This window comes from Hemitrygon akajei, chromosome 16 (genome assembly GCF_048418815.1).
Source record: "Hemitrygon akajei chromosome 16, sHemAka1.3, whole genome shotgun sequence".
Lineage (NCBI taxonomy): Eukaryota > Metazoa > Chordata > Chondrichthyes > Myliobatiformes > Dasyatidae > Hemitrygon > Hemitrygon akajei.
Window position 1 is genome coordinate 54,545,356 of NC_133139.1, and position 15,323 is coordinate 54,560,678.

Below are 15,323 nucleotides of genomic sequence, written 5' to 3' on the forward strand. Positions count from 1 at the left end.
CCCTTTGGTCCAAGATATTGTGCTGACGTTTTAACCCACACTAAGATCAATTTAACCTTTCCCTCTTACACAGCCCTCCATTTTCTATCATCAGCATGCATGTCTCAGTTTCTTATGCCCCTAATTTATCTGACTCTACCAGAAACCCCTATTAGAGTCTGTAAAATACATAATTCTCACATGCTCTCTATTCTTTCCTCTAATGACCTAAAAATTATAACCTTTTGTATTAGCCATTTCTGTCCTGGCAAAAAGTATCTCGCTATCCAATCAAATGCCTCTCATCATCTTGTACATTTCTATCAAGTCACCTCTCATTCTCCTTCTCTCCAAAGAGTCCATTCAATCTTTTCCCATAAGACAAGCTGTCTAATTAGGCAGCATTCTGGTAAATCTCCTTTGCTCCCTCTTTAAAGATTCCACATCCTTCCTATCATGTGGTGACCAGAACTGAACACAAAATTCCAAGTGTGAACTAACCAGGGTTTTATAAAATTACATTACTTCGGGTCTTAAACTCAATCCTCGAATACCAAATGCCAATACACCATACACCTTCTTAACCATCTTTATCAACTTGCATGGCAACTTTGACGACATGGACATGGACCCCAAGATCCCCATGTTTCTCCAAACAGCTAAGAATCCTATCATTAATCCTGTATTTTCCCTTTAAATTCTACCTTGCAAAGTGAATCACTTCACACTTCTCAGGTTGAATTCCATTACCACTTCTCAGCCCCAGCTCTGCATCCTGTCTATGTCCCATTGCAACCTTTTATAACAACCTTCTACACCAGGAATTTTCAACTGGGGTTCTACGAGAGGTTACTAGGTCTTCCGCGAGAGATTGTGATTTAAAAAACAAACATTGCTGTTTGAACTTTGTGTGACATGTAAGGCTAGCACTTGCAATGGTAGGCAATGATCGAGCAGCTCCGTTAACAATCATTAGAGGTCTCTCAGCCCAGTACGGCAGTGTGCAGTAGGACTGTGTTTATTTGGTTGTCCATTCTCAATTTTCGACATGAGATAGGGGAGGCCAATAATTGCACGGAGGGGAGGATGGTAGCCTATTAGAGTGAAGTACATTTTCTGAGCATTGAATGGGCTCCCCCAACTTGGGCTGTGACGTCAGCCTCTCGCTCCCGAGTTACCTCCCACAACTTCTCTTCACAACAAACTCCACTGGTGTAGTAGAAAATTGGAAGAAAATTTTAATTCTAAAGGAGGAATTTTTATGAAGGAATCTGCACTATCCACAGTTCATCAACCTTTGTGTCATCTGCACACTTACTAACCTATTTCCGCATCCAAGTCATTCATAAAAATCACAAAGAGCAGGGGCTCCAGAACAGATTCTTGAGGAACCCCATTGGTCACTGACCTCCAGGCAAAATATGTTCCATCTACAACCACCTTTTATAGAACATAGAAAATCTACAGCACTTTACAGGCTCTTCAGCCCACAATGTTGTGCCGACCATGTAACCTACTCTAGAAGCTGCCTAGAATTTCCCTACTGCATAGCCCTCTATTTTTCTAAGCTCCATTATCTAAGAGTCTCTTAAAAGACCCTATTGTACCTGCCACTGCCTCCTTCGCTGGCAGTGCATTCCATGCACCCACCACCCTGTGTGAAAAACTTACCTCCGACATCCCCCTTGTACCTATTTCCAAGTACCTTAAAACTACGTCTCCTTGTGTTAGCCATTTCAGCCCTGGGAAAAAGCTTCTGGCTATTCACATGATTACAGGCAGTCCGAGTTATGAATGTCTGACTTACGGACAACTCGTACTTATGAACCGAGGAAGGCAAACTCTGTCCACCATTTTAGGTCAAATCGTGACGCTGTCCACCATTTTAAGTCTTTGCTATTGACACTGTGTTGAGTGTTTAACTTCGTATTTGGCTTAAATTTTTCTTAGTAAGATTCACCCTGACCCCGCCCCCCCATTCCGGTCAGCTGGTGGCGCAGTGAGATCAGCGCCGGGCTGGAGAACGGAGGTTTCTGAGTTCGATCCAGTGACAGACCGCTCCCGTGCCAGGTTGATGTCAAGCTCGCAACTCGACCTTGTAAAAAAAACAGTCACCTCCAGTTTAAATTCCCACATGGAATATTGTGGAGGATCAAATACCCAAACCCAGCATAGCCCCCACTTGTCCCATTTAACCTGTCTCAGTGCAGTGGTCCTTAGGACCCAGTGGACATTGGGACTCAGTCGAGCTCAAGAGCTGGCGGAGGTTGGGACCCGCTGCTCGCCGTGTTTCTGTTCCATTGACGAGAAGCGATTGTGATTGAAAATGAAGTGGAAACAATAAAGCATTTGGAAAGAGGTGAAACGCCATCGGTCACTGGAAAAGCGTTAGGCTACAGTCGGTCAACGATCAGAACAATTTTAAAGGATAACAGATAAAGTGAAAATAATGGAGCATGTGAAAGGCCCTGCCCCGATGAAAGCTACAATTATTACTAAGCAACGTAGTGGTTTAATTATTGGAATACATATGTTTCTTAAGTGTTTTATATGCATAGAAAGGTAAAATATATACTATATACTAAGATAAACGTTTGACTAACTGATGCTAAATAATACCGGATGTACTTGATCTGACTTACGTACAAATCCAACTTAAAGACAGACTCAGGAACAAAACTCATATGTAACCTGGGCAAGGCATGGGCAAGTCAATTCTGTATCCACACAGCCTGGATCAAACATGCCTCCTAACCTTTTGAATGAATCTTTCATGGTGAACGTCATCAAATACACCAAACCCACTGCTCCAGCTTCAATGTGCTTTGTGACACCCTCAAAATACTCAATCAGACTCATGAATCATGAACTGCTCCTCACACAGTCATGTTGATTATCCCTCATCAGACCATGCACTCCCAAATGTCTGTAAATCCTATCTCCAAGAACCTTGTCCAATAATTTGTCCACCACTTTAGTAAACTCACTGGCCTATATTTCCCAGGGTTATCCCTACTCATTTGCTACCCTCCAATTATCAGGTACTACTCTGGTAATGACATTTCAAATGTCATTAGAAACGGGGATGGTGCCGGAGGATTGGTGTATTGCTCATGTTGTTCCATTGTTTAAAAAGGGTTCTAAGAGTAAACCTAGCCTGTAAGTTTGACGTCAGTGGTGGGTAAATTAATGGAAAGTATACTTAGAGATGGTGTATGTAACTATCTGTATACATAGGGTCTGATTAGGAACAGTCAACATAGATTTGTGTGTGGAAGGTCATGTTTGACAAATCTTATTGAATTTTTTGAAGCGGTTACTAGGAAAGTTGATGAGGGTAAAGCAGTGGATGTTGTCTATATGGACTTCAGTAAGGCCTTTGACAAAGTTCCGCACGGAAGGTTAGTTAGGAAGGTTCAATCGTCAGGTATTAATATTGGAGTAGTAAAATGGATTCAACAGTGGCTGGATGAGAGATGCCAGAGAGTAGTGGTGGATAACTGTTTGTCAGGTTGGAGGCCGGTGACTAGTGGTGTGCCTCAGGGATTTGTACAGGGTCCAATGTTGTTTGTCATATACATTAATGATCTGGATGATGGGGTGGTAAATTGGATTAGTATGCAGATGATAATAAGATAGGTGGCATTATGGATAATGAAGTAGGTTTTCAAGGCTTGCAGAGAGATTTAGGCCAGTTAGAAGAGTGGGCTGAACGATGGCAGATGGAGTTTAATGCTGATAAGTGTGAGGTGCTACATTTTGGTAGGAATAGTCGAAGTAGGACATACATGGTAAATGGTAGGGCATTGAAGAATGTATTAGAACAGAGTGATCTAGGAATAATGGTGCATAGTTCCCTGAAGGTGGAATCTCATGTGGATATGGTGGTAAAGAAAGCTTTTGGTATGCTGGCCTTTATAAATCAGAACATTGAGTACAGAAGTTGGGATGTAATGTTAAAATTGTACAAGGCATTGGTGAGGCCAAATTTGGAATATTGTGTACAGTTCTGGTTACCGAATTCAGGAAAGATGTCAACAAAATAGAGAGAGTACAGAGGATGTTACCTGGGTTTCAGCACCTATGTTACAGAGAAAGGTTGAACAAGTTAGGTCTTTATCCTTTGGAGCGTAGAAGGTTGAGGGGGGACTTGATAGAGGTATTTAAAATTATGAGGGGGATAGATAGAGTTGACGTGGATAGGCTTTTTCCATTGAGAGTAGGGGAGATTCAAACAGGAGAACATGAGTTGAGAGTTAGGGGGCAAAAGTTTAGGGGTAACATGAGGGGGAACTTCTTTACTCAGGGAGTGGTAGCTGTGTCGAACGAGCTTCCAGTAGAAGTGGTAGAGGCAGGTTTGGTATTGGCATTTAAAGTAAAATTGGATAAGTATATGGACAGGAAAGGAATGGAGGGTTACGGGTTGAGTGCAGGTCGGTGGGACTAGGTGAGAGTAAGCGTTCGGCACAGACTAGAAGGGCCGAGATGGCCTGTTTCCGTGCTGTAATTGTTATATGGTTACTCCAAAGCCAATGAGCACACAAAGATCACCACCCAAAGCACAGCAACATTTTCCCTTGCTTCCCATAATAATCGGGGAATCTGTCCTAATTGTTTTTCCAAAAGTTCTCGCACATCCTCTTTCTTAACATTGACATGTTTTATATAACAAGTCTGTTTTACACTGTCCTCACAAACTTCAAAGCCCCTCTTACCGGTGAACACTGATGTAGTCTTCATCAAAGACCTCCTCCAACTTTAGGCACATTTCCTCCTCTATCCCTAAACAGTTTTACCTTCAATCTAGTCACCCTTCATGTCTTCACATGTGTATCCTACATTCTTAATCCTATGTACCAAAGCATTCTCATGCCCTAATCAAGCTCTCCTAAGTCCATTCTTCAGCTCCTTCCTAGTTAACTTGTAGCTTTCTGGAACCTTGTCTGATCCTTGCTTCCTAAATCTTAAGTAAGGCTTTCTTCTTTCCTTTGACAAGAAGTTTCACATCTCTTGCCAACCCTAGTTTCATCACCCTAGCATCCTCTCCATACCTCAATGGGACAAACCTACCTAGAACCTCATGCAAATGATCCCTAAACAATCTCCACATTTCTGTTCTGCAGTTCCTTTCCCAATTAACACTCCCACTTTCCGGCCTAACAGCATCACAATTCTCCCCCCTTCCTCAATTAAATCACTTGCACATACTGTCTGCTACTATCCCACTCTAAGGCTACAGTAAAGATCAGTGAATTGTGGTCACTTTCACTGAAATGCTCACCAAAGAGGAACCCATCAATACAAGGAAGTTGAACTCATCATTTCAACAATCCTGTTATTTTTGCACCTTTCCAAAATCTGCCTCCTGATGTGTTCTTCAGGTTCTCTGTTGCTACTGGTGGGGGGGGGGGGGGGTGTCCATTTCAATACTCTCAATAGAGTTATTGCTTTCTTTCTGTCTCTGACTTCTACCCAAACTGAATCAATTGACAATCTCTCAACAATGTCCTCTCTTCTTGCAGCTGTGATACCTTCCCTGATTAGAAGTGCATTCCCCGACTTTTTATCTCCTTTCCAGTCCCCTTTCAGTCATCTAAATCCTTGAACATCCAACAGCTATTCCAGCCCTTGTGACAACCAAGTCTCTGTAATAGCCAGAATGCAGTAGTTCTTTTCCCTTGTTTCTGAAAATACATGCATTAGACACAATTCAACCTTTTCTACTTACAGTAGTTTTGTCCTATCAACTGCCAATCCTTCCTCATAGTCTCTTTACCTGTGCACCAACTGCCCATCCTCTGATTTCTCTGGTTCCTATCCCCCATCAATTCATTCAACCCTTACCTTCACTGGTGCAAGGTACAGGCAGCAATCCAGAGATCACTACCCTTGAGGTCCTGCTTTTCACCTTCCTATTTAGCTCCCTACATTCTCTCCAAGATTTCATCCCTTTTCCTACCTATGTTATTGGTATCGATATGTACCAGTGGCTAGCCCCCCCCCCCCCCCCCCCACCAATGTTGTTTTAAGGAAGAATTCATGCATTAACATGGCCAGCACATTACTGGCCTTCAGTCATCTGGCTGCTGCAGTTTTACAAGCAGACAGAGTTAGAGTTTGCATGCCATTGCCTCCTACAAGGTAAAACCTAACAGCATAAATAGCAACGATACTTCACTCCGCAGTGAGAACAATGCCTTTTATACATTATACATGCTTTGAAATAGAGAATAACACTGTGTGAATCTCCACAGCACCTGGTGACCCACTGATCTCTGCCTCAGAAGCCACTGTCAGAACAACATTCAAAAGGGCGAACTTTACCGCCGGGCCCCGAATGTGAACCTAGCTGGGTATTAAAAACCTGTGCTGAACAACTGGTTCAAGTGTTTGCAGTCTGAGGTTCAAAAGGGCAGCATTCATACCACTGCTCAAAAGAAAACAGCAAGATAAGCTTCCTTGCTCTTGATCAGAGGCACTCACATTTACAATGATGAAATGCTTTGACAGGTTGGTTATAGTTAGAATTAACTCCTGCTTGAGAAAGGACCTGGAGTTGCTGCAATTCACCTACTGCCAAAACAGTTCTACAGTGGAGGCAGCCTAAATAGTTCTGCACTTGGGTTTGGGGCACCTAGTCAGCAGCAAAACACATGTCATGCTGCTGTTTACTGATTACAGCTCAACATTCAATACCATCACCATCTCACCCATACCAAGCACTAACTTTCTAAATGGGGAACTTTGCACCTCCATGTGTAACTGGATCCTTAACTTCCTTATTGGGAGATCCACAGTAAATATGGATTGGTAAAGACATCTCTTCCTCAACCTATGCACACTTCAAGGATGCATGCTTAGCCCAATGAATGGCTAAACACTGCTCAAATACTATCTATAAATTTCCAGATTAAACCATTGATGTTAAAATCTCAGATGGCAATGAGGTGGCATACAGGTGTGAGATAGATTGGCTGGTTAAGTAGTGTTGCAACTACCTTGCATTCAATGCCACAAAGACAAAATAACTAATTGTGTACTTCAGTAAGGCCAAGTAGGGAGAACCACTCCTCATTAAAGGGTCAATAGTAGAAAAGGTGAGCAGTTTCAAGTTTCTGGACCCCATACAATAACAAAGATGGCATGCCATCTGCTTTATTAGAGATTTGAGGACATTGGGTATATCACTAAAGACTCCCGCAAATTTCTGTGGATGGACAACATTCTGACTGGTTTGGAGCCTCCAATGCACATGATGGCAAGAGGCTGCAGAGAGTTGTAGACTTAGTCAGCTCCATCATGGGCACAAACCTTCCAACAATCCAAGATATTTTCAAGAGACAGTGCCTCAAGAAGACTGCATCCATAATTAAAGACCATCTTCACTGGGGATATTACTACTACAGGGAGGAGTTTCAGTAACCTAAAGATCCACACTCAACGATTTTGGAACAGCTTCCCCATGGCCACCAGATTTCTGAATGATCCATGAACATTACTTTGTTGTTCTTTATTCTGGAAGCTCTATTTATTTTGTGATTCATACTAATTTGTCTTTGCACTATATGTGGGTATCATCTTATATTGACTGTTTTATAACTGGACCAGAAAAGAAGTACTTAACTCCTGGATAATGTTTCACAAAATAAATATAATTAAAACTTCTCAGATGCAAATGTTAAGCCAAGACAATATGTCAAGTTGAAGCTGCATAAGTTGCTAAAGCATACCTCCTCAATATTCCGGATCCAATTCTTGATATTATCAAAGGACTTTTCATTGGTGATGTCGTACACTAACATAATACCCTGCATGGAAACAAAGTGAAAAATCCATCGCTACAAGTACCATAAAATTTGGCATACATCATAACCCACATTAACAAATAATGTGACTCACAAGTAACATAGGATGTGTGGCCACCAGTAGATAGTAAACTTAGATTTTTGAAAAGCATTTGTTAAGGCACTGTCTTAAAAGTAATTACAAAAATTTAAAGCTCATACTATGCTGGGCATCAGACTAGCATCAATATGACAAAGCATAAAGTGGGCTTAAATAGATCTCTCTCTCTCTCTGGTTGACATATACTCATTGCATAGACAAATGAGAGGCAATCGTACTGAACATGCACGACTCTGATGGGCTGACAAAATCCTGAGTCTATATTTCCTTCAGTGGGGATTTACAAAGTAGGGACCATTGTTTCAGACATAAGCAGTCACCCAAAGAAGGAATACCCAGGATAAGTAATAGGCAAGTGAGAAGAGGTAAAGGGTCAGAGTGAGGAATAGAGGGAGGATGGGGGTAATTTTATTTTACCAAAAGGAGAAATTGATAAAGGCATAGAAGAGGAACATTTTCTCTTTGGTGTTGTGACTAAACTGATGAAGACTTTGCACTTGACCTTAGTAAACAATTTGGGCTTTTAACAAGATCCCAGATAGTAGGTTGGTCCAGAAAATTAAGGCACAAGAGATCTGAGGCATGTTGTTAAGAGTCGGGGATAGTGCTGGATGGGTGTTTTATAACAAATGGCATACTGCTGGAATTGATTTTTTTTTGCTTTATATGTAAATGACTTGCTTGAGAACATAAGGTTCTGATGAAAATTAATGAAGTCAGATAATGAAAAACAATGTCCACCACCACTTGTGCTCTCTCGCACACAGCTCAAGTAATTAACAGACTAGATCTGATCATACCATTTGTCATTTTTGCACCAAGAAGGGAGCCCTTTTCTTTATTTGGCTGGACAAGTGTCTATTAGCAGATCATTGTATGGAATGTGTATCTTCTACCGCAGCTCTTACTCAGTAAAGTTAATGAAGGAAGCTGGTGTAATATTGACATCTTACCATTGCCCCTCGGTAGTATGCAGTAGTGATTGTCCGAAACCGTTCCTGACCAGCTGTGTCCCTAGGACATGAAGAATTAATTAGAATCTGATCCACTTCACTTTCTTTTACACTTTATCCTATTTATGTCACAACCTTCTCTTCTGTGAACACAAAAACCATTGTTCTGTTGCCAAGATTATCACAACACAACCATGCAAGGTGCATTACGCGATAGCACTGCTCCCACAGGCAAGAACTGGATTTCACCAAGACTTCTCGGAAAGGTTGCTACACGGTTGTTCCAAGGAACCTATTTCAACATGTGAGAAAAATGGTGAGTACAATTTCTATTAAGATTATGCTAAACAAGCTAATTGATGATAAAGAGGTTTGCCAAGTGCCACCAATGAAGTCCCGCTATACAGGACATCACAAACACAAGGTATCTATAGTTAACCAGGCTAGAGAGCATCTATAGAAGAGTAAAAAGTCAGTATTTCATACTTCATCAGGATTGGAAAAAAAGTCAGAGGAAGAAGGTGGCTGATAAAGGGTCAGCCTGAAATGCCAACTGGTTACTCTTCTCCATAGATGCTGCCTGGCCTGCTGAATTCCTCCAGCATTTTGTAGGCATTGCTTGGATTTCCAGCATCTGCAGACCTCATCATTCTAGTTAAGTTGTGACCTAGTTTTGTTATACCAACTGACTTAAGATGAAGCAGCAGGTGAAATGATGCTCTTCTCTACAGAAGACAACTTCTGTATAGAATAGGAGCAGAATTAGGCCATTTGGCCCATTAAGTCTGCTCTATTTCATCATGGCTGATCCATTTCCCCCCTCACCCCTAATCTCCTGCCTTCTCCCCGTATCCCTTCATGCCCTGACTATTCAAGAATCCATCAAACTCTGCCTTAAATATACCCAATGACTTAGCCTACACAGCCACCTGTAGCAATTAATTCCACAGATTTGTCGCTCTCTGGTTGAAGAAATTCTTCCTCATTTCCATTCTAAAAGGACACCCCTCTATTCTGAGGCTGTGTCCTCGGGGCTTAGATTACCCCACCATAGGAAGTACCCTCTCCACATCCACTCCATTGAGTTTCACCATTCAACAGATTTCAATGAGGTCACCCCTCATTTTTCTGAAGTCCAGGGAGTAGGGACCCAGGGCCATCAAATGACAAGCCTTTCAATCCCAGAATCATCTTTGTAAACTTCTTATGAACCTTCAATGTCAGCATATTCTTTCTTGGATAACAGGTCAAAAGACTGCTCACAAAACTCCCAAGTAAAGCCTCAACATTACATCTTTGCTTTTATATTCAACTTCTCTTGAAATGAACGCTAACATTGCATTTGCCTTCCTCACCATTGACTCAATCTGCAAATTAACCTTTAGAGAAGCCTGCACAAAAACTCCCAAGTCCCTTTGCAACTCAAATATTTGCATTTTCTCTCCATTTAGAAAATAGTCAACCCTTCTGTTTCTTCGATTAAAGTGCATGACCATGCACTTCCTGACACTTCTTTGCAAATTCTCCTAATCTAAGTCCTTCTGTAGCCTCTCTACTTCCTTAAAATTACATGCCCAACCCCCACCTATTGTATCGTTCACAAACGGCCTCAAAGCCATCACTTCCGTCATTGACATATAATGTTAAAAGAAGTAGTCCCAACACAGACCTCTGTGAAACACTAGTCACTGGCAGCCAGTCAGAAAAGGCTCCCTTTCCCCCCCACATTTTGCCTCCTACTAGTCATCCAATGCATTATCCATGATATCTTTCCTGTAATACCATGGGCTTTTAGCTTGTTCGGCAGCCTCATGTGTGGCACCTAGTCAAAGGCCTTCTAAAAATCCAACAACATCTACCAATTCTCTTTCGTCTATCCTGCTTGTCATTTCTTCAAAGAATTACAAATATTTGTCAGGCAAATTTTTCCCTTAAAGAAGCCATGCTGAAGGGCCTAATTTGTCATATGCCTTGAACTATTCTGAAACCAAATCTTTAACAATTCATTCCAACATCTTCCAAACCACTGAGATCAGACTAACTGGCCCATAATTTCCATTCTTCTGCTTCTCTCCCTCCTTGAAGAGTGGAGTGACATTTGACAACTTCCATTCCTCCAGAGCTACGTCAAAGTCATTGATATCGATGTCATGACCAATGCCTCCACATCTCTTCAGCCACCTCTTTCAGAACCCAGGGGTGTATACCATCTGGTCCAGATGACTTCCATCTTCTCAAGCACCTTTTCCCTAGTAATGGCAACTGCATTCACTTCTGCCCCTTGATATTCTTGAACTTCCAGCATACTGCTAGTGATTTCAACAGCGAAGACTGTTACAAAATATTTATTCCGTTCATCCACCATTTCCTTGTTCCCTTTCACTACCTCTCCAGCATCATTTTCTAGAAGTCTGACATCTGCTTTTGCCTTTCTTTTACACTTTACTTATCGAAGAAAACTGATTATGCCCCACATTATTGGCCATCTTACCTTCGTATTTGTTTCCTTCATTTATAGTTGCTTCTCAATCCTCTAACTTCCCATGAAACTTTGCCCAGCTCCAAATCAACTTTGGCCAGCTCCTCTCATGCCTCTGTAATTACTCCACTGTAATAGTGAATTTATCTGACTTTAGCTTGTCCTTCTCAAATTGCAGGGTAAATACTATATGCCCTTAGTTTGGCATTGACTTCTCTTGTCAGCCGCAGTTGTGTCGTTCTGCCTTTAGTAAACTTCTTCCTCTATGAGACGTAATCATTCTGATCTTTTGAATGGCTCTCAGAAATCCCAGCTATTGCTGCTCTGCTGCCATCCTCCTTAATGTTCTTTTCCAATCAACTTTGGCCAGCTCCTCTCATGCCTCTGTAATTACTCCACTGTAATACTGATTTATCTGAATTTAGCTTGTCCTTCTCAAATTGCAGGGTAAATACTATCATATTACGATCATTTGTCGCCTAGAGTTCCTTTACTTTAAGCTCTCTAATCAATTCTGGTTCATTGCACAAAAGAATAGCTGACCCCTAGTGGCCTCAACCACAAACTGCTCTAAAAAGCTATTCTGTAGGCATTCTACAAATTCTTCCTCTTGGGATGCAACACCAACTTGATTTTGTTAATCTACCTGCATAATGAAACCCCCTATAACTGTTGTAACATGCCTTTTTGTCATGCATTTTCTATTTTCCATTGTAATTTGGATACTACATCTTTACCACTGTTTGGGAGTCTGTATATAATCCCCCTTTTTAACCCTTGCAGCTCCTTAGCTCCACCCACTATGATTTAACATCTTCCAACCCTATGTCACCTATGATTTTTTTTACCAAGAGAGCCACACCATCCCCTCTGCTTACATGCTGATTCTTTTTTTGTAATTTTTTTTATTGAAGTTCATCATCAAACATTTCCATAAGATGTATTTCAGATATTGTACATATATATCATAGTTATATTTGCCACAAATCTCCACATATTTGTCTGAAGTATATACTTATAGAAAAGAGAGGCAAGAAAGAACAAGCAAAAGGAGAAAACTATGTACAATGTATGTATATGATCCTTTTGTGAACAACATATTCATTGATTTGTGAGAATAAAAACAGGCCTATGAAGTGTTATGTAGTTAAACCATTTTTCCCAGTATGAATCAAATTGTTCCAATAGATGCTGTTATCTTCTCCATTTTGTAAATGTCCATTGTAATTTCCATCCATGCATTTAAAGTTGGGCTCTCCTGTGATAACCATCTCCTGGTAAGAGTCTTTTTACCAGCCAGCAGCAGTATTTTCATTAAATATTTATCTTTTTTCAACCATTCTTGAGGTATAGTCAGTCCTCCTTATCCGCGAGGGATTAGTTCTGGGACCCCTCGTGGATACCAAAATTCGCGGATGCTTATTTTGTGAAATTATGAGGGTACAGAATCTTTTTGTTCCTGTTCGGTTGAAAGGAAAGGTTAAAGGTTTGAAAGCGCCATGGTTTTCAAGGGATATTAGAAACTTGGTTCGAAAAAAGAGGGATGTCTACAATAGATATAGGCAGCATGGAGTAAAGGAATTGCTCGAGGAATATAAAGAATGTAAAAGGAAACTTAAGAAAGAGATTAGAAAAGCTAAAAGAAGTTACGAGTTTGGTTTGGCAAATAAGGTGGAAGTAAATCCGAAAGGCTTCTACAGTTATATTAAAAGCAAGAGGATAGTGAGGGATAAAATTGGTCCCTTAGAGAATCAGGGTGGTCAGCTATGTGTGGAGCCGAGGGAGATGGGAGAGATTTTGAACGATTTCTCCTCTTCGGTATTCACTGAGGAGAAGGATATTGAATGGTGTAAGGTGTGGGAAACAAGTAAGGAAGTTATGGAACCTATGACAATTAAAGAGGTGGAAGTACTGGCGCTTTTAAGAAATTTAAAAGTGGATAAATCTCCGGGTCCTGACCGGATATTCCCCAGGACCTTGAGGGAAGTTTGTGTAGAGATAGCAGGAGCTCTGACAGAGATCTTTCAGATGTCATTAGAAACGGGGATTGTGCCGGAGGATTGGCGTATTGCTCATGTGGTTCCATTGTTTAAAAAGGGTTCTAGAAGTAAGCCTGGCAATTATAGACCTGTCAGTTTGACATCAGTGGTGGGTAAATTAATGGAAAGTATTCTTAGAGATAGTATTTATAATTATCTGGCTGGACAGGATCTGATTAGGAGTAGCCAGCATGGATTTGTGCGTGGAAGGTCATGTTTGACAAACCTTATTGAATTTTTTGAAGTAGTTATGAGGAATGTTGACGAGGGTAAGGCAGTGGATGTAGTCTATATGGACTTCAGCAAGGCCTTTGACAAAGTTCCACATGGAAGGTTAGTTAAGAAGGTTCAGTCGTTAGGTATTAATGCCGGAGTAATAAAATGGATTCAACAGTGGCTAGATGGGAGATGCCAGAGAGTAGTGGTGGATAATTGTTTATCGGGATGGAGGCCGGTGACTAGCGGGGTGCCTCAAGGATCTGTTTTGGGCCCAATGTTGTTTGTAATATACATAAATGATCTGGATGATGGGGTGGTAAATTGGATTAGTAAGTATGCTGATGATACTAAGGTAGGAGGTGTTGTGGATAATGAGGTGGGTTTTCAAAGCTTGCAGGGAGATTTATGCCGGTTAGAAGAATGGGCTGAATGTTGACAGATGGAGTTTAATGCTGAGAAGTGTGAGGTTCTACATTTTGGCAGGAATAATCCAAATAGAACATACAGGGTAAATGGTAGGGCATTGAGGAATGCAGTGGAACAGAGAGATCTAGGAATAACAGTGCATAGTTCCCAGAAGGTGGAGTCTCATGTAGATAGGATGGTGAAGAAGGCTTTTGGAACGCTGGCCTTTATAAATCAGAGCATTGAGTACAGAAGTTGGGATGTAATGTTAAAATTGTACAAGGCATTGGTGAGGCCAAATTTGGAATATTGTGTACAGTTCTGGTCACCGAATTATAGGAAAGATATCAATAAATTAGAGAGAGTGCAGAGACGATTTACTAGGATGTTACCTGGGTTTCAGCACAAGTTACAGAGAAAGGTTGAACAAGTTAGGTCTCTATTCATTGGAGCGTAGAAGGTTGAGGGGGGATTTGATCGAGGTATTTAAAATGTTGAGAGGGATAGATAGAGTTGACGTGAATAGGCTGTTTCCATTGAGAGTAGGGGAGATTCAAACAAGAGGACATGATTTGAGAGTTAGGGGGCAAAAGTTTGAGGGAAACACGAGGGGGTATTTCTTTACTCAGAGAGTGATAGCTGTGTGGAATGAGCTTCCTGTAGAAGTAGTAGAGGCCAGTTCAGTTGTGTCATTTAAGGTAAAATTGGATAGGTATATAGACAGGAAAGGAGTGGAGGGTTATGGGCTGAGTGCGGGTAGGTGGGACTAGGTGAGATTAAGAGTTCGGCACGGACTAGGAGGGCCGGAATGGCCTGTTTCCGTGCTGTGATTGTTATATGGTTATATGGTTAAGTCCCTTATTCAACCTGTCTTAATACGGTGGATCTTAGGACCCAGTGGAACCCCAGACCATATTTAACCTGTCTCAGTGCAGTGGACATTAGAACCCGGTGGCAGAACTCTGAATCTGCAGTGTTTCTGCTCACAAAAATAATCACGATCACGATTGAAAATAAAGTGGAAATAATAAAGTGATCGGAAAGAGGTGAAATGCCATCGGTCACTGGAAAAGCGTTAGGCTACGTTGGTCAACGATCGGAACAATTTTAAAGGATAAAGTGAGAAAGGCTCTGCCCCGATGAAAGCTACAATTATTACTAAGCAACGCAGTGGTTTAACTATTGGGTTTTGGGTTTTTGATCCTCCTATCAACCCTGCACTCGGGAGCGTCTGTCACTGGATCGAACTCCCGAGCCTGGCGCTGAAACATACGTTCTTAAGTGTTTTATATGCATAGAAAGGTAAAATATATACTATATACTAAGACTAACTGATGCTAAATA

At 41.3% G+C, this 15,323-nt stretch overlaps 1 protein-coding gene across 2 annotated transcripts in view; it reads right to left on the bottom strand.

The window, feature by feature from the left end:
- rab8a (RAB8A, member RAS oncogene family) overlaps nucleotides 1–15,323 on the bottom strand; it is a 54,242-nt gene that overhangs the window by 26,108 nt on the left and 12,811 nt on the right. For both annotated transcript variants that reach the window (XM_073068926.1, XM_073068925.1), the window contains exons 3-4: nucleotides 8,838–8,898; nucleotides 7,710–7,787 (exon numbers count right to left, since the gene is read on the bottom strand). In XM_073068926.1, coding sequence (XP_072925027.1) covers nucleotides 7,710–7,787; nucleotides 8,838–8,898 — 139 coding nt within the window. The remainder of the gene's footprint in view (nucleotides 1–7,709; nucleotides 7,788–8,837; nucleotides 8,899–15,323) is intronic.